Source organism: Armigeres subalbatus, chromosome 3 (assembly GCF_024139115.2).
Source record: "Armigeres subalbatus isolate Guangzhou_Male chromosome 3, GZ_Asu_2, whole genome shotgun sequence".
Classification (NCBI taxonomy): domain Eukaryota; kingdom Metazoa; phylum Arthropoda; class Insecta; order Diptera; family Culicidae; genus Armigeres; species Armigeres subalbatus.
The window spans coordinates 7,568,691-7,589,311 of record NC_085141.1 but is presented as its reverse complement, the minus strand read 5'-3'; the positions used below and the strand labels follow the sequence as shown (position 1 = coordinate 7,589,311).

Sequence of the window (20,621 nt, the reverse complement as noted above, 5' to 3'; positions counted from 1 at the left end):
CGTTGCGTGGGCTCCGGACCGACTCAGCCGAGTGGGGGAATCCGGGCTCAGGATCGTGTAGTGGCCTTCCTCCATGTCGTTGCTCCAGATGGTGCCGTTTCGATTGCCGCGACTGTTGCCCCAGGCTTGATGTTTGGCATTCAAGTCGCCGGCAATGATATACTGGCCTTGCCTCCGCGTCAGCTTGACGATGTCCCTCCGAAGGGCAGCAGATGATCCATCGCCGGCTTTGGCCTGCGTTGGACAGTACGCCGCGATGAGCGCGATTGTGCCGACCGAAGTGGTGATTTCGACACCGATGGCCTCGATGACACTGAGCTGGAAGCTTGGAAGCAGACGACAGTTGATGTTGTAGCGAAGAGCGATGGCCACACCACCTCCCCTGGTCGGCCGGTCGAGTCGCACGATACGGAAGTCCGGGATGTTGACGTTCACCTCCGGTTTTAGGTGCGTTTCGGTGATGAACGCCACGTCTATTTCCTTCTCCTCAAGGAAATCCTTCAGCTCGATTGATTTGCTCTTTAGCGAGCAAGCGTTCCAGTTGACCAGGCCCACCCTAGCAGCCATTTTCAATGATGAACATGCCAAGTGTGAAGACCTGGTCGAATCGGGTTTTGCAGCCGCGCAGTCGAGTGGCGAGCTGCGCGAAGATCGGCATCAGTTGCTCCGGAGTGTACAGCGGGGCAGATTCTTCCGGTGGGACGGCTTCGTTCTCCGACTGCCGACGGAACCCAGGAGGAGGAAGCGGGGGTTATTCGCTGGTGGATGGTGCCGACGATGCTGGAGCTTGGACCGATGCAGCTGCCGCTGCCAGTCGCTTGTGCGGCTGTAGCGGTGGGAGTATTGGAATCACACGACGGGGAGCCGGGATGGCTGGAAAGTTCACCTCGTTGATTACAGGAACACGGTTCTTCTTCGGAATGGTCCTGGTGGAAGCCTTCTTCCGGATTTCCAGGAACTCGGCTCGCTTTGGGCAGCCCTTTGTGGTGGCCCGATGTTTGTCGCCACAGTTGGCGCATTTGGGATCGGCCACCTCCATTTTGTCGCACTCGTCAGTCGGATGGGGTTCGCCACACTTGTTGCAGCGCGGCTTCATGCGGCAGTTTCTGGTGCCGTGCCCGAAATTGAAGCAGTTGGTGCATTGCGTGACATCGCGGTGCACTGGCCGATATCGCTCCCAGTCAACGACGGTGTAATTTATAACGCCAACCAGCTTCAGGTCCTTCCAGGTAGTGGAGCCGTGCTCCAGATGGATCAGGTAAAGCTGGTCGCGATATTTCCTCGCCTTGTCGTGACGAGCGATCTTGTGGACGGCTACTGGCTTCAGTCCGCAACTTTCAAGCTCTGCTTGGAGCTCTTCCTCCTTCATGTCGTGAAGTCCTCGCAGCAAAGCCTTGAGCGGCTTCGTGCCGGGGTGGTCATGAGTGTAGTACTCATACTTGTGGACCTCGAGGAACTCCACGACGGATTGATGATGGTCCCTGTTGGCCGGCATCACTTTCACGCCCTCGCTGCAGAGCCGAAAAGTACATTTCAGCCCCTTAGCGATCAGCTGGCGAATTTTTGGGCGTAAATCCGGCGGATCGCCCTTCACAAACACGGGCGGGCACTTCTCCTTCCGCTCCGGTTGCACCTGCGGCAGCTGCGATTGCTGCTTCTTCCTCTTTTTCGGCGGATTGCCGGCGTCATCAAGCGGCAACGGCGAGAACACGTTGCTCTGCAAAAGCTGCTTGGAGGGTTACCTGCGCCTCCAAGAGCAGTGCGCTTAGGCACTTTTCCAGCGACCGAATCGGCCACCGAGTCTCCCATGACGGGTCCGGGAGAAAATAACGCCAACGCGACAAGCGAAAACGTAAACAGCGAAAGAACGAGAAAAAACACTTCGAAAAAATGCGCGAGCAAAAAACACGTCCGTACGTGTTGCTGTCTCGAACTGGAATGAGCGTGTCTGCTAGCGAAAAAAAAAAATGAGCATAGTTAGTGGGAATTCGAAAGAACCCTAAAATGCACAAATCTTGGAACAATTCAACTTTTTTTTAATTAGAGTGATTTTTCATTATTTTATAAATTTGTTAAAAGTTTGTTTCATTCAACTAGTCTATTAAAAAAAACTATACTTCCTTATTTCACAACTTTATATCTGTTCAGATCTACGTTAGTTAGTCTAGTAAAGGCATATCGGTTAAGTTTCAAGAGGCCAAGTCTTGTGAAAACAAAACATCTGGACTTGTAAAGTACATTCTACTGAAAAACTTTATAATAATTTCATCATATGTTTTGTGCCATACCTACTTGAATAATATCCAACCGATTTTAATCTCTAATTTCGATTTTGGAAAGGTTTACAAAAGAATCATCGTTTGAACTCTCATTGGCTGGATTTAGGAGCATACAAGTATGGAGGCCAATCATATGTGTAGACGTTCACGACTATTATTTATTGAATTTTGGTCGAAAATGTTCCAGCATTTTTTTCAAATCTAACCGAAGTTGTACGTTAGAAAAGGAATGTATGTATATTTTTTCAAACAATTTTGTTTTTCAACTTGGTTTTAAAAAATAAACCAGTATGTGATTACGCTTTGCAAATACTTAATGATGGCAATGAAAAAAAATTGAAAAATCTTGGTACTTGGAATTGACGTTTTACAACGAAAATTTGATGCGATTCAATAAGGAATAAAGAAATATTTTTGTGGTATATAAAACTATTTTGGGAGCCACAAGTGCGTCACCGGATGTGCCACCAATCGTGGATTCCCATGGAGACTTAATTGCTATTTTGACTGAGCGGGAAAGTGCAAATAAAAAAACGAGAAATTTTGAACCGCAAAATGAAGATATTAGATGAAGACAAGAATAGATGGAAAAAGCTAGCGAAGCTATAATGAGACTAATCGTCAGCATAAAGGACTAGATAGTAGCTAATTGAAATGAGCGGCCTGAAGTAGTGGGCGTCAATAAGGAGAAGAATTTTATGCAATAAAAGGTCTGAGAGATGAAGAACCTCTTTATTGCTCTATCAAGAGGACAGATTTGGTAACAACCAGCGTACTGTGCAACATCAGCTCAATTCCGGCGAATTCCGGGTGCGAATTTCGATGCGTTTGTTCCGAATTTATCGGATCATAATTATGCCGTTAGCCTTAATATGCCATCTTAAAATTTAAAATGGCGTCAAAAATCGAATTTCGAATTCTGTTCATCGATGTCGATTGATGGACACCCATATTGCATGGTTTCATTGTTAAGTTTTTTGGGGATTTAGACTGGATTAGTTGCTAATATTCAGGATTTTTGGCTTTCAGTCACATGAAAATGTTAATTATTTCAAATCATTGCCAACGCTTCGATCCGGGGGTTTGAATCTTCATCATTGTTAAGATCACTACGAAACTGATTCAAACTTGAATGTTGGTCGGCTATCTTGGATTCCAAAATGGCGTCAAATCTAGACCAACATTTGAGAAGAGCGTAACAACAAAAATGTATTATTTCCATTTTTTCTATGCCTTTTTGACGTTGCAACTCTTGTTTTTTGCCTATTCCGACGAGAAATCGGTGATGCTTTCGGCATCTCCCAATCTCCAATAGAATAGTTGATTCGCAAGAACGCTTAACCTGTTATACCTGGATCGACTCGCTTTCAAGAAAAGGAATTACTAGTGTGCTAACGATATAGGCTCTCACTTTGCGACCAAAGTTCGATTCCCCGTGTTGGCTCTATTTTTTTTTATTTTCCATTAAAATATGAACCATGAAATTACAGCACGTGTAAATTTAAATCAACCTATAATTTTATGTTGTTAAACACGGAGGGCAATTTGTTACATCTACTTGAACGAAAATTTACAGGTTTTGTTAGAACTGTGCAGGTAAGTACTCACTCAGAACTAAGACCGCAGGTGGCCTCCAGAAAGCTTCCCGGAAAATTCAAAACGATGATCAATTTGTAAAGTTACTACATCAGAGCAATATTTTTTTATAAATCATCCCTGAAGTCACTGTCAGGGAGTTAATTCACAGTTCTTACTCATCTATAGCCATACCCGTAATGCTGGGTAGATACCTCTTCGTGGTGTGTTACGGGGTAAGTTCTACCATGGTCACATTGCCAGCTACAGGCACATCCTGACCCAACGAATACCTTCCCAATATCCAACTCCGTGGTACTTATTCCTTCTCTCCCTAGTAACGGTACAGATAAGCGTGGCCAGGAATAGTAATTCTAATGCTTTTGTCATTTTTGTCATAGATTGAAATTAAGGACTACACCCACCTTGATTTCTGATAGCAATCTGGACAGAGATTTCAAAGGAAACATGAGTATCACTAGTTTCCAGTCCACAAAATATATCGTAGCAGTGCCATGCTTTCGTATTTTCATATATTCATATTATATTTATTTTTCATATTTTTACATTTTTCATATTTTTAAACTATTATATTTCATATTTTTGTATTTTCATATTTATATAATTTCATGTTATTACATTTTCATATTTTCCATATTTTAATATTTTTCCATTTTCATACATATATCACCTTATATGATGCTTTTATATTTTCATGCTTTCACTTTTTTTATACCTTTATATGTACATATTTTTATACTTTTGTTTTTTTTAATTTCAAATTCCATATCTAATAAATTAATATTAATAAATTCCAAATAAAGCATTTAATCCTTTGTATTTTCATATATGTGTATTTTCTTTTTGCATGCTATCATACTTTCATATTGGTATAATTTCTAATATTTAATTTTTTTTTGTGTTTTTCTTATATATTTATACTTTCATGTTGTTGTAATTTAATTTGCATATTTATATATTTCTATATTTTCAGGTTTCCGTTTTCATATTTTTGTATTTTTATATTTTTATGATTCAATTTTTATACTTTCATATTTCCATGTTATCAGTGGCGTAGCCACGGGGGTGGTTTTGGACATAACCCCCCCCCAGAGACGAAATTTTTAAAAGAATTTTTTTTTGAAAAAAAAATGTTCAGAAACCTCCCCCCCCAGACCAATTTTCTGGCTACGCCACTGCATGTTATATATTTTTGTGTTTTAATATGTTTATATTATCCTATTTTCAGATCTTCAGTGGATCCCCCAGTGGCGGACACATAAGCTATTTAACAAAAATCTCACTAACTATACGGATTATGTTAACTGGTATACCATATACACAAAATATGATCGTTGATGAATCATATAAACTATACATGAGCATTTGAACACGTTTTGCGACAATGTATTTTAATGATGAATTTTGGTGGAAAATTTCACCTTTCAGAAAAGCGTACCCTAGTACCGGACACTTTTGCATCATGTTCAAATATAACGAAGTTGCTATTATATGAGTAGAGACATCATTTAGAATAGCAATATTTTTCACTTGCTTTGAGTTGTGGATATTAAAATGTGTTAATAGAGCTTATTCGACTCTCCAGCTAAATTTCTTACATCCTACTCCGAATTCTCACCTTTTTTCAATTCCATCTTCAAATTTTCGTTCTACTTATTTTTATGGCTTCCTGATACTTTAGTATGAAGAAGCAATTAAATTCAAGTAAGTTTAACAAAACAGGTGTAAAATTGACTATTTGCTTACATAAGAATCTCGCTGTCCGGACAGCTGGGGGATAGCTGGTGGATAGACGAAATTGATTTTGCACCACAATTACATAACATATCTAACAAATCAAGATCGTTATTCAAAATATTTCTGATATTGACCATCTTTACATAATTAGAATGCTTCCTATCAAATTTGATCTTGTTGATTCAAACCTTCTAAGTAAGGAAAAACAGGAAAATTTTGACCATTTTTTTACAATCCTAAATTTTGAACAAAGCTTTCAACCTAAAGATCAAATTTTTCCTACAGGTAAAGGACTTTGAAATAGCTATCATTTGCACTAAATTAGATGGTGGAAGAACCTCTGCAAGTATCGTTTTGAGAAGTGTCCGGTGTTGGGAGGTGTCCGGCGCTGGGGGATCTCCCCCTATAGTATTATGTACCTTCATATTTTTATGATTTAACATTTTCATAGCCCACTGCAAAACATCCCAGAAATGAAAGCTTCACAACCTGCCATGTAACGTTTATGCAGACGACGTCCTGGCACATAACCTGCTATTTAATACTCATAACTAAAAAATTCTATATAATTTCCAGCTTCTTCTACAAGAGATGTACATCCCGAGTTAACTTCGGCTCCTAGTTGATGTTATATTCTACAAATATATATAAAATTTGATATAATTTCTTATCATAATGTTATTCATTTCACTACATATTTATATACAACTTCCAAAATAAGAACTTGAAAAGAACGCGGTGCGTATGGTACGGTATGTACACGCATCCTTCAACCCCTGTAGATTCGTGATATGTATCATGTTGAAGAGAATACTTGAACACGATACATCTCTAAGAATCATCTCTGCGGCAAACACAACGCAGTGGGCCTGGTCGCTTTGAAGTTTATGTCATACCACTGGTGCATCTGGTGCATCAGCCAGAGCACAAGCGAATTGCTTGAAAATAGTTGGGTGAAGAATAGGGTGGCAACGATAAGATAATAGGCTTGAAATCGATAAGATAAGAGGCTTGACCGAGGCACGATACAAACGGGCGCGGAGGAAAAAGCGCCTGCAGGAAAATTGATGCCATGGAGAGACGGTGCAACTGTACCGAGCAAATAACGCACGAAAGTTCTATGAGAAGCCGAACCGTTCACGTAGGGGCACATCTGATATGTGTAAGGACATAGACGGGAACCTTCTAACGAAGGTAGCGGCAGCACTACGAAGAGCACCTGAATAGCAATGTGGCAGGAAACGAGGGCGGCATGGTGCCGAAATGAATGGAGAAGACTTTTATGCACTGCACAGGCCATTCCGGCCTTAGCATGAGAAAATAAATAAATAAATAATCTTCCGTTGCCTTAAACCGGGCTAACGCTCACTTCAAAGAAGGAATCACATTCACCATTGCCTTACTCCGGGCAGAAGCCTACTTTTAAAGAAGAAATCACATCCACTAATGTCTTAATCCGAGCAAACGTCTACTTGTAAAGGCAGTACAACATCCAACATTGCCACGATCCGGGAGAGCACCCAGCTTTAAAGAAAGGATCAAATTCACCTTTGCCTTGATTCGGGAAAGCACCTACCTTTAAAAAAGGGATCACATTCGCCATTGTCTTTAAACATATTCTCTTTTGCTTTAATCTGGGAAAGCAACTACTTTTAAAGAAGGGATCACATCCTCCACTGCCATATTGCCAAATGTCCGTTAAGCCAAATATTTTTATACGTATTGCAAATAATATAGGGATGGACAAAATTTGGTAAAATTAGATGTGTTGTTATCATCCGATTTTGACAATTCAGGCATGCCTGAACTAGAAAATTAATGCAGTTTCACGGTATGCCCATGGAACCGACTATGGCCACCGGATTCCGGAGATATTCCGGGTTTTTTTGGAGGTAGGTTCAAAACCGTAAATTTGAGGTGGATATTAGGATAAGTTGTGGTTAAAAATTGAATAATATTAGTAACCACAAATGAAGTAGGGCTCTTGCCGATTGGAACCATATATTGGGGTTTGGAATCGGACCAGAATAAAGTGAGATATGGCCATTTTTTTATAATCGGTTCCGATCGATAATAATCAAAGTAGTCAGGCCACTACTTCATGTGAATCTCGCTTTTTGATAGATCGTCCAGATCGTTTGGTAGATCGTGTCAAGAATGAAAAACCAATTGAATAAACGGATCCTGGAGTCGCTGGGATGCCCCCGGGGAACCTGTGAAAGGGGAGATTTTAGTTTCAGCACCAAAACCAGTCTACGGCTATTTTTTCATGGTTTTCGATCAGGAAGCGAAGTATGAATATAAAATGGTCCATTGACGACTCTGACCGCTTCCTGGACCAACGGATTGGCCTCGGGGAACCTGTGGAAGGGGACATTTTAGTTTCAGCACCAAAAACAGTCATTCGATGGATCTTTTTTCATGGTTTCTCCATCATGACCCATAGTTGAAAATAATACCTATATTATCTGCTACAACATATAAAAAAATAAAAAATATTGGAAAATTCATTTTTAATAAATCGATTTTTAAGTTTTATAAGTATTTTCAATGTGTGATATCGACCGGTCAACTCGAGTCCGTATATTTGAATGACCTGTGATCTCGTTCTGCTCTGTGTTGAAACAGTGGTCGCGGATGAGACAACTAACACTACAACAACTCCCAATCTCAATGATCTTCTACATAGTATAGATCACCACATCCCCCTTTCTTTACATGAGAATATTACATATACTATAAGTTGTTTGAATGACTATTTATTATCGGGTGTATCTTACCTTAAACGCATGTGTCATCAGTTTCAATTGAGGATCCTTACCTAAGCCTTATACAGGGCTGTTAACTTACGAATACGCTTCGAACAGCGACGTTCAGCTACAGTTGGTTCAAGGTGTTCTGGTGTTTCACTAGACTCTCCCATCTGACTAGGAGCGGAAACCTTCTTTAGATGAGCCACGTTTCGCTCATAGCTTTTTCCACTATCCTTTGAATGGACCCGAACTTTTGATCCCTGTCGCTCGTCTACTAAGAATTTCTCAGATAAGAAACTAGTCGAGAGTTTGTTCGTGGGGTGTAAGTTCTTCATAAGAACTAGGTCTCCTGTACCGATGTCACTGGTCTTCGCCTTTCTTTTCGCATCTTCTCCTTCCTTTCCTTTCCATTTTTGAACGGCATCTCTGTCTGCATAGTCTGATGGTACAACGGATGAACTTAGATCTTCTGGATCTGGAAACTTATACCTCAGTTTCCGATTCTGTAGCAGCTCACTCGGAGCCTTTCCTGTTGTTGTATGTGCAGTATTATTGTACATTTCAAGATACTGATTCATTTCAGCCTTCCAGTCTCCGTAGATAGCATTGGCTATCTTTAAACGTTTGAGAAGGGAACGATTCTGCCTCTCTACTTCACCGTTTGCTTGAGGCCAATAGGGTGAAGTGTGATTCAGATGAATTCGTTTTGAACCACAAAATTCTTCGAATTCCGTTGACACGAATTGCTTGGCATTGTCAAGCGTAATTGTACGTGGTACACCCCAAATGCTAAATATTTTAACCAACCGTTTTATGGTTTCTTTCGCCGTAATAGCAGTCATGATCTCCAAGCACAAATACCTGCTAAAATAGTCAACTACCACCAATACGTGCTCGCCGGTCGGTAAAGGGCCCAAAAAATCGATGGCTATGTCTAACCATGGTTTTCCGGGAGCGGTCGTCTTTGCATAGGCTCCGGAGGATCAGCCGTCTGCACTAATCTACATCCTTCACAACTGTCGCATGTCTTCATAGCTTCCGTATCCATTTTGGGCCACCAGCAGCGATCTCTTAATCTTCGTTTCATAACTGTCTGTCCCGGGTGTCCCTCATGGGCTAGAACCAACATTCTGCCCCGTAACGCTGATGGAATCACCAGTTTTGATCCTCGCATTACAAGCCCGTTTACAAATGATAATTCATTTCGGAATGCTGAGTACGCTTTCAGTATTTCTGACGTCCAATTGTCCTCCATCACCGCTCGTTTGATAGCCTGCATTTCTTCGTCATTTTCCGTAGCATCGACGACTTCTAAAATATCAATTGCGGCCGTCTCTTGAATCGCTTTAATTGAAATTTCCGTATCTTCGTCAAAATCATCTTCGGCTGAATCGTTCACAAGCGTAGCTAAAGTCGATGCGGCAATTCGACGAATGTAGACTTCCGATTCTTCTTTCCATTTATCGTCAACATGTGATGCCATTCGGGAGAGCGGATCAGCGATATTGGTTGAACCCCTTTTATAGACAACAGTGAATTTGAATGCCTGCAAGCGCAACATCCACCTTTCTATGCGAGCTGTTGGGCGCGAGTTTGATGTAAACAAAACTTCAAGTGGACGGTGATCTGTCTCGAGAGTGAAAGAAATTCCGAGAAGGTAATCCCTGAACCTCTCAACAGCCCAGACTATTCCCAGTGCTTCCTTCTCAATTGGCGGATATCGTAGCTCAGTTTCTGATAGACTTCTTGATGCATAACTTATAACGCGGGGTATTTTGTTTTTCAGCTGGATCAATACTGCTCCAAGCCCAACACCCGACGCATCAGTAACCAGAATGGTGTTGTCCTTAGGATCAAAATAACCTAAGTTCTTTAGGTTTCCCATTTGTTGTTTCAATCCTTCAAACGACCTTTGATGTGTAGAATTCCATTCGAATGGAGTTATATCTTTAAGGAGTGCTCTCAGAGGTTGATTCTCTGTTGCTAGGTTGGGAATGAATTTTGCAACATACGTAACGAGCCCTAGAAAGCTTCTCAGTTCTTCCTTGTTGCGCGGAGCTCGAAAGTTTAGAATAGATCGAATTTTTGCATCAGTTGGGAGAATCCCTTTTTCCGAGAAGTTGTGTCCCAGAAACGTTGTTTCTTGTTGCTTGAATCTACATTTCTGCATATTTAGCATGATTCCATGGTCTTTCAAAACCGTCAACGTTTTTCTCACCGAATCGTCATGTTCCTTTTCGGAAGCTCCCCAGATCATAATATCATCAATGAAGACCACCGTATTCTCACAATTCGAAAGAATGCTTTCCATCAAATTCTGGAAGAACTCTGGGGCATAGTTTACTCCGAAGAGTAGTCGTGTATATCGATATAGACCCCAATTGGTGACAAACGTTGTTATCTCGCGACTCTCTTCCGCCAGCTCAACTTGGTGAAAAGCTTGTTTAATATCCAAAGTTGTGAAGAATCTGGCCCCGTTGAACTTTGGAAGAATGTTTTCGAAGATTGGCAATGGGTGATTTAGACGCTGAATCGCTTGATTTGCCCGACGCATGTCGATGCAAAGTCGCAAATCTCCATTGTCCTTAAGAATAGGGACCAGAGGGGACACCCAAGGTGATGGCTTTTCAACACGTTCAATGATCCCCATGCTCAAAAGCTCGTCCAGCTTGCATTTAACCTGATCCAGCAATGGAACCGGGCAGCGTCGTAGAGGCTGAATTACAGGGGTAACACTTCTATCAATGGGGAGAACCAGTTGGAAATCTCTGATTTTAGGGAAAAGCTCCGTTTCCTTCACTTGATTAACCCCCGATTTGAAAGAACTTGGTAATCCGACTTGTAACAATCCAAGTTCTCGCGCCGTATTTTTACCTAACAAAGCTTGTTGACCGCCGCGTATGACGTAAAAAGTGGATCTGGTAGAAATAACATCGTTTTCGTCGGGCACTTCTATAACTGCATCGAATACCGTCAGTAATTCCAAAGGAATGCGACCGTAGGCCATGAACTTCTTAGATCTGTCATACCTTTCAGAGTAGTAGATCGCCTTGTTAAGCTTCATTAGATCCCATGTTTTATCATCTATCAGGTTGTACGTAGAACCTGAGTCAATCAGCATTTCAATGTTGACTCCGCCAACCCGACATTTAAGAAGCTCATCATTTTCACTGTCGACTTTATAAACTGAAAACTCTTCAGCTTCCTCTTTTTCAAGGGTCGTTTCGACGTTTCTTACGTGCTTGAATTTCTTATGCTCGGAGTTATACCGTTGAGGCGAAAGTTTACGCTTATGAGACTGTGAGTTATTTGGGAATTGAAGAGAAAAAAAATGAACGCTTAGCTATTTAACCTTAACACGCATAAGAGAATATATTTATGTATAATAGAAAAATTATTTTCTTACGGTTTTGTTGGACATCTTGCACATCGACTGGAAATGTCCGAAATTTCCGCAGGTATGACACTTCTTATCAGCCGCAGGGCACTTTTGAGATGTCAAGTGTCGGAAACGACCGCATCGAAAGCATCTTTCTTTGAAGGCAGGAATTCCTGAGTTCTTGTAATATGGTGTACCTGATTTATGAGTGGTCAAACGGTTAACATCTATTCCTTGCTTTGGTTTTGAATGCATCTGAGCCGCTTGAAAGTTAATGGACTGGTGAGCGTTAACAATTTTGATACAAGTGTTCAATGACAAGTTTTCTTGTTCCAGTAATTTACGACGCAATTCATCCGTAGAATTTTGGATTATTTTATCGACGATAGCTGTTTGACGACATTCGAGCTCAGTTTGCCCAAATGAGCATTTTTCCGCCTTTTGTTGAACTCTTAGCAGAAATTTTTCGATAGGTTCATCATTTTCCGGGGTCATGGTCCAAAACTGAAATCGCTCGAAACTTGAGTGTTGTTTCGGAGCAAAATGCGCCGATAGTTTTTCCTTCGCTATCACGTATGGATCACTCCCATCTGAACCATCAACGTCAGCTCCCGGAATCCCGTAAAATACCGATTGCAACTCAATGCCACCCATGGCTAACATCTGAGCCTTACGGCTATGGCCATCCGAAATGTTAGTGGCCAGCATGACATTTTCAAACCATCTTATCCAAGATGTCCAAGCGCTTCTCACCTCCGTTGCTGGTAGGTGAGAGAACTTAAATTGCGGTAAATTATACGACGCTGGACTGAAGAACGACGCCATCGGAATAATCGTTTCGTCATTAGCCATTATGTTCTGTTAGAAAAAAAAAAAGCAACACAGTCAACATTTATTACTGCACCTAATATCCTTTGGTTGTCTATAACTGTTAATAACTTATACGCAACAGTCCGCCATAATACATGAACATAACATAACATATAAAAACAATAATATATTGCGTGTGTAACTACATACAGGAATTTTAAACGTAGCGCTCAGAACGCCCTCAGTGAATTTAATCACATCAGTTTCATGCTCTCGAGTGTTTTCTCTTCGTACAACTTTTTTATTTTATTATTTTTTGTTTTTTACAGTGAATTTAATCACAGCGTTTTGTTTTACGCTCTCAGTGAATTTAATCACAATGCCAGCGGCTCTGGTTATTTCATCAACCATTTTACCAGTGAATTTAATCACAGCGTCTTCACGCTCTCAGTGAATTTAATCACAGCTTCTCTACGCTCTCAGTGAATTTAATCACAGTGCCAGCGGCACTCTATGCGCGTCGCGCAATTAATACGCAGTCAACATTCTATCAGGTGTTGACATCACTTGCATTACTCCGTTCATTCATGAATTGCATACATTCAACGTTGTCTAAAATTATAATGAACATGTTTTTCCTCACTCTCTCATTCTCTTTTTCTTGTGGGTAAGGTTAGACACTCATACTACCATAAAGTGTGCTAGCGTCATTGTCAATGGCACTTGATGCCACCCACGTGCAGTGCACACTTCACGGCGCATGCGCTCTCTACTTGCCTGATGACTTTCTCCATACCAGGGTTTCCATTCATTATGTCTTTTGAACGTCCACGAACAAATGAAAAAAATAACATACCTGAATATCCTCTCATCTTTGTCATCGATTAGTATCATTCATCGACCAGGTCATATCAATAGCACTCTCAACAATCAGTCTGCAGTGCACTGTTTTATTGCAGTGGTAAATGACCTTGAAATTATATGTGTGTATCCATATTTTTTTTTTCACGGCACCGCAACTGGCCTTACCAAATGTATTGCTGTCGAACACATTTTATTCCATATGCACAGAGGTTTCATTCTTCTGTTTCTTATACATACACCCCATTGAAGTCCACATGCACACTTGTATTAGTACCATCTTCATTCAGAATTTATCCCATTCACACAAAGGTTTTGTTCGTTTTTTCACTGTTCGGATTTTTTCCCCTCAACAGCACTGATGCACTTGGAGATTGTTATCTCAGCTCGCCTCCACCAACACAAAGGAGAAAAAAAAATTGGCGTCTTTTGGCGTACCCATGCTTGATCTAAAGCTCACTTTCCTGTTTTCACCTTACTTGAGAATTACTGATTTTTTCTTTTCTGTATGTTCGTTGTTATTACTCCATTTCACACATATTATTTTCAGAAGGAAAACCACAATGCTAATTTTCCACACCATTTTCCTCGCTAGAACTTTCTATATGACCCCCCTTTTCCATTGGAAACCATTTTTTTCACCGTCACTGTTTCAAACATTCGAAAATGGCGGACTGCAGCGCTTCTATTTTATTTTTTTTTATTAAAATCAAAATTTATTCACTTCAGTACACATTTCTCATTATGAAATTCTTTTTCCGTATCGTTACCTTTTTTTCTCCAAATTTTCACTATCCTTCGACACTATTGAAATCCGCGTTTTTCCGTTTTACCTCGTCGCCACGTGTGATATCGACCGGTCAACTCGAGTCCGTATATTTGAATGACCTGTGATCTCGTTCTGCTCTGTGTTGGACCAGTGGTCGCGGATGAGACAACTAACACTACAACAACTCCCAATCTCAATGATCTTCTACATAGTATAGATCACCACACAATGTTTGAATTTTTTTCACGGTGCATATTTTTTCACATAGCCCCATTGATTACCTAAAACTTTGATAAAGACACCAGAATGATCGGACAAGCCGTTTTCAAGTTATATTTTTTTGAAAGTGTTCAAGGTGTTTTTGCTTAGGCCCTTGTCAAAAGTTACACCAGAATTAAAATGGCAAACCAATGATGCAGATAATGTTTTTTTTGACATTAAGGATGTATATTCAAAATTTCAAGGTAATCAAAAATACAAAATTGAAATCTTGAAAAAAAAAAACAATCGAGATTTCACAGAGAATTTTTCCTTTCCGAAAATGACGTTTACCCAAAAATATTATTTCTGGGAAAACGACTTTTCTCGGAAATATCGTTTTTCAGAATAGAATAAAAAATTAATTGGCGGGCATGATGTATTGAAATCTGTCATTGGATGCTTTTCAATCTTCTCATAAAATGATGAAGTATCAATTACAAAATACAATGACCACGTTGAGCAACTGGTTTTATCATTTTTCAATCATAATAGCAACTGTGAAATCAAATTGACATTCTGGGCAAGGCCGGGTACATGCATTGTATGTGTTTCTCATTTTCTACTTCGCATTTCTCACTTCTTAATGAGAAGTGAAATATGAGGAGTGAGGAATTATAAGTGAGGCTTCTGACTTCTCACTCTATATTTCTCTATTCATTCTTCGTACTTCTTATATTTCACAGGAAAGAGTGTGAAATGATAAGAGTGCTAGGTCTTACTTCTCACTTAATATTTTTAGTTTCTCTTTTCTTACTTCTTGTTAATTATCATTAAATCACTTTACACTTTTAACACTCACGATTGTTCGGTCATATGATTCGTCAGGCGAAACGACATTTATGGCCATCTGACGAACTCGGTGGTCTAGTGGCTACCGCTTCTGCCTTATAAGCAGTAGGTCGTGGGTTCAATTCCAGGCTCGTCCCTTTCCTACTTTGTATTTCTATCCTAGTTCTATCTGTGTTTCACGTTCTACCAAAACGATTCCTACTGTTATAACCTTCCACACTAACGATTCCAAAACCTCCCGTGGCACCTATGAGAGGTCGTAGAGTTCTCTGCATCTTTCTTAAGTAGGTGTCCAACTAACCATCCTTCCCCTTCCTCAGCATTCGCAAGGACGTAGCCAGGACAGATCTCGACTATTGGAGAGTGCATTGCTTCCATCTAAGAGTTAGTGATTAGTCCCAAATCAATATCTGTGGTAACGGATGAAAGTGATACTACTCTCATACAATAGTCTTGGCTTGTTGTACCACCTACGAATTTGTGCGAACTGCTTAATGCTAATGCTAATCTGCCGCTAATCGCCAGTCGAGCACATCTGTATATGGGCGTCCATATACAGATGTGCTTGACTTGCGGTTAGCGGCAGTAATGCTAATGCTAATTACTTTTCCCTTTAATTTATTGATATCTCTTGAGGTGGACGGATTTCGGTGCTGTACGGATTTTGGTCCCTCACGGTACTGATCAAATTTCATCAGCAGGCTCTGGAGTTTTGAAATTTTTAGCAAGGTTCATCAAAATTAAGTAATTAACAACTTCTCTGGAGAATCCGCGCTTTGAAAACGCTTGTTGGCCGATTTGGCGTATTGGACTTTAATGGAATACCATTAAATACTGTGAATATTGAACAAAATGTCTGCATTCATGTATATTGAAACTTTTCTGATGCTACTGTGGTAAAAAACTCAAGTAAGTATCGGTAAGATTCCATATGATTCAATTTCATCATTTCAATGAATGAGAGGTTCACACTAAGTTTTTCTTTTTCGAGTTCGGCAAAATCGGGCACCACTGTAGCTCAGTAAATTTAAAAACTGAATCTCGGCATAAAATTTCGTATATTACTGATTTCCAGCAAAATATTTACCGTATATCAGCAACCGAAACGTCACTATTACTGAGATTTCGACAAAAATCATGTTTGCTGAAACCTACGAGACGAGCCAGCCTCGGGCTGAAAGTCTCGGTAATAAAAAAAAATGTTTGCTGAAACTCTGCGGTGCCCACTTCAGGAAAATAAACATAGAATAAACAAGATCTCCGCTAAAAAATAAGTTTGTTTATTCCATGTTTGAACCAGGGCTGCCCCAGTGTGCGTCGATTAGACGAATCTGACAGCCCTCCCATGTAATCGGTAGTTGGTAGTTGTTCAAAAGTCATTTTCGGAAAAAAAAATCGATTTTTGGAACCGCCCTAGCATGGAAATGGTCACCCTAATGCATAAATAAAAAAATACGTGTCTAATATTTTGTTCCAATTTTCATGATATTCTGTGACCCACTATCAGTGTTGTAAAATGTCATTTGCATTCGTTTGTATAATTTTCCTAGAACTTTTTCCCGAAGGTAGCTATCAATTCATGATGTATGGCGAGCTTATAGAGCTTAAATGTGGCTACAACTTTGTCTAACAAGACATTGCTGTAAATATGTAATCTGGGGCGTGGGAGGCAAAATGTCATTCAAATGATCGTGTCAATCAATGACACGTTACATTTTGGAGAATTTTCACTCTCCAGCCTCAGATGTTATATTTGAAGCAATGTACACAAAAAGGACAAAAATATAGCCCTACTCAAGCGTTATGAGTACATCTAAAATTATGGAATAAATTTGGCTTCTAAAGAAAGTTATGAACAAATTAGTCAAATGACATGCAGATGACATTTTACAAGCCTGCCCACTATATCGGTGTTTTATGGAATCGCTATATACACAAAATCAGCGAAAACAAAGCAAAATAATCTCGGCAAAAAACATGATTGCTGTGTGAATCTCGGTAAAAGTTGACCATTTTGCTGAGATCCCGGTAAAAAAAATTAAGTGTGTACCCTTTGTCATAAACAGAGTTTGTTACTGACAAACGCTCCTCACAACAAGCCTTTATCAGAAGCCGAACACAATATGACAAGAATCATTTGCCTTGCCATTTACGAGAATACGATGCCAGTTTTGCAAGGATGTTATCGATCATTTAATAATTTGCGTTTGATAATTTAGTAGTTTGTCAATAACTGATTCTAAAAGCTGAATTTCAAAATGTGTTGTATGGTGAACCTCTAGTGCGAAGGTTTTTCTACAACTCTGCCTTATGGTTCGTTGTTTGAATTTCATTAGTAACGGAGTTATAGCTATAGTTTCAGTAACTTTGACTAAATGATAACAAAATCCCAATCATTTAGTTAAGGTTACTGCAACTATAACGCTATAACTCCGTCATTAGTTGAGCTCTAACATTCGGTAGAGTTGTAGAAAATCCATTGCACTAGAAGTCCACCATACAAAAGATTTTGAAATTCATCTTCTGAAATGAGTTATTGACAAACTACTAAATGATCGAACGCAAAATACTAAATGATCGATAACATCCTTGTTGTAATCAGTGTTAGATTCTAAAATTTTTCCATAAAAGCAGAAACTACGATAGCATTAAACCGAGATTTGCTGTAGATATGATGCAAAATAACGTGATAAAAAGTTAGCATCAACATTGTCTTCTTTTTTGTTGCTGACAAAAATCAAGACAAAATTTTCAGAACGACTTGTAAACTTATAAACAAAGATTCAAATGACGATTCGGTGTATCTGATAGCTCTCTCACGCAAACTAACACCATGAATAGGTAGGTGAAGGTTTCCGCTACGTGTGGATGGTGTTGGTTTACGAGGGAAAGCTATCAGATTTGTCAAATCGTCGTTTGAATCTTTGTTTACAAAAGCAGATAAGTCGTTTTGAAAATTTTGTCTTGAAATGTTCGGATCTTTGTCATTATTATCTCCAACAAAAACAAAGCTTTGTCGTTGATTCTCTTTTGTCGCTTGTTTCGCATGCGCATCCGAGAAAAAAATGATTCCCTGCTTCTCTGTAGGGGCTGCCTATCCGATTCTGTTTTTACAATTTAATAAATTTATTATCATGGCTTTTTATGATTCGGAACAGTTTTTGCATTTTTTTTTATCGCTGCTCGTTATTAAGAGCGATTTCTGTAAACCCTGGTTCTCACTTATTATTTTCAGCTTTTCTTTTCTTACTTCTCACTTCTCAATTATCATTAATCACCTTACACTTTTAACACTCACGATTGTTCGGCCATATGATTCGTCAGGTGAAACGAGCAGATAACATCTAATTGAAAGTTTTTGTATCACTTTAACACTCCTCCGACCGTGATAGGTTTTATGCTACGTACACACCAGTCAAGCAGTTCGACGAACATTGACTCCACCCCCAAGAAAACGCTTCGGTTGCTGCTTTGTTGGAACGTGTGTGAAGTTGTTCGAACAACCATTTGACAGTTGGCGGCTCGGTTGGGAAAAATTAAAACGGTTTGATTTTGGTTTGAGTTGTCGGGGGTGGAGTCAAGGTTCGCCGAACATGTTTGAGCATTTGTAGTGAAGTTGCACAAACCCCCATATATTTTTTATGGTTGGTGCTCGAGTTGGTGCTTCGGTCGTTCGTGTGTGATATTGTTGGTCGAATAAATTGATTGTTCGTGTCGGTGTTGATAAAAATTGATGAATGTTTGAATAAACGGGAGGTGGAGTCAATGTTGGTCGAACTGCTTGACCGTGTGTACGTTCCATTACTTACACGAACGACCATGCCTCGAAAGACACTATTTTCAAATCGCTATATCTCAGCCGTTAGTGAACCGATTTGAATAATTTTGGGACTCACAAATTTTCCCGTCCATCAAGATTTGTCTGAGATGTTGAGACCTCCGATCGGACCAAAAATAACCTCTGTGGACCTCCAAACGTCGGAGCAAGTCGTGATTTTCATACAAATTTCGTGGTTGGTGCTCACCAGCTTGATGTTCATGCTAATATTAGTAAGATACTTCGAAATCCGTGAGATTTAGAAAGTTGCCGTCTTCTACAATTTTGTTCAGGAGGTTGAAACCAAACTGTCGCAGATCATATTATTTTGGAACTCGTCCGCTTGGCGGCGCTAGTGTATATGGCAATACTCCGTCAGTCAAATATTTCGGAATCCGTAGGATTTAGAAAGCTGTCGTCTTCTACAATTTTGTTCAGAAGACCAAAACCGCACTGTCGCAGATCTTATTATGTTGGAACTCGTCCGCTTAGCGGCGCTAGTGTATATGGGAATACTCGTTGGGTCAAATATTTCGGAGTCCGTAGGATTTGGAAAGCTGCAGTCTTCTACAAATTTGTTCAGGAGGCCAAAACCATACTGTCGCAGATCATATTATTTTGGAATTCGTCCGCTTGGCGGCGCTAGTGTATATAAGAAAGCTCATTGAGTCAAATATTTCAGAATCCGAAAGATTTAGAAAGCTGCCGTCTTCTACAATTTTGTTTAGGACGCCAAAAACATACTGTCGCAGATCTTATTATTTTGGAACTCGTCCGCTTCGCGGCGCTAGTGTATATGAGAAGGATAGTTGGGTCAAATATTTCGGAATCCGTGAGATTTAGAAAGCTGCCGTCTTCAAAAATTTTGTTCAGGAGGTCAGATCCATACTGTCGCAGATCATATTATTTTGGAACTCGTCCACTTGGCGGTGCTAGTGTATATGAGAAAGCTAGTTGGGTCAAATATTTCGGAATCCGTAAGATTCAGAAAGCTGCCGTCTTCTATAATTTTTTTTCAGGAGGCCAAAACCGCCAGCTTGGCGGCGCTAGTGTATATGAGAAAGCTCGTTGGGTCAAATATTTTGAAATCCAAAAAATTTAGAAAGCTGCTTCTACAATTTTGTTCAGGAGGCCAAAACCGTACTGTCGCAGATCATATTATTTTGGAACTCGTCCGCTTGGCGGCGCTAGTGTATATGGCAATACTCGTTGGGTCAAATATTTCGGAGTCCGTAGGATTTAGAAAGCTACCGTCTTCAACAAATATGCTCAGAAGGCCAAAACTATACTGTCGCAGATCATATTATTTTGGAACTCGTCCGCTTGGCGGCGCTAGTGTATATAAGAAAGCTAGTTGAGTCAAATATTTCGGAATCCGAAAGATTTAGAAAGCTGCCGTCTTCTACAATTTTGTTTAGGAGGCCAAAAAAAACTCCTCCTGAAGTTCCTCCAGAAATTCTTTCGGAAGTTCCTCCAGGAATTCCTCCGGAAGTTCCTCCAGGAATTCCTCCGAAAGTTCCTCCAGAAATTCCTCCGGGAGTTCCTCCAGGAATTCCTCCGGAAGTTCTTC

The 20,621-nt window shown here is 40.1% G+C and overlaps 2 protein-coding genes across 6 annotated transcripts in view; both read right to left on the bottom strand.

The window, feature by feature from the left end:
- LOC134222321 (1-phosphatidylinositol 4,5-bisphosphate phosphodiesterase) overlaps window positions 1-20,621 on the bottom strand; it is a 257,905-nt gene that overhangs the window by 149,211 nt on the left and 88,073 nt on the right. The gene's annotated exons all lie outside the window — the stretch shown is intronic.
- Window positions 8,434-9,207, bottom strand: LOC134221448 (uncharacterized). The gene has a single exon (XM_062700637.1). It carries the CDS (start codon window positions 9,205-9,207, stop codon window positions 8,434-8,436), a length of 774 nt encoding a protein of 257 aa, XP_062556621.1.

Coding starts and splice junctions, on each gene's coding strand:
- LOC134221448 (XM_062700637.1), bottom strand. CDS start 9,207: ATGACTGCTATTACGGCGAAAGAAACCATAAAACGGTTGGTTAAAATA.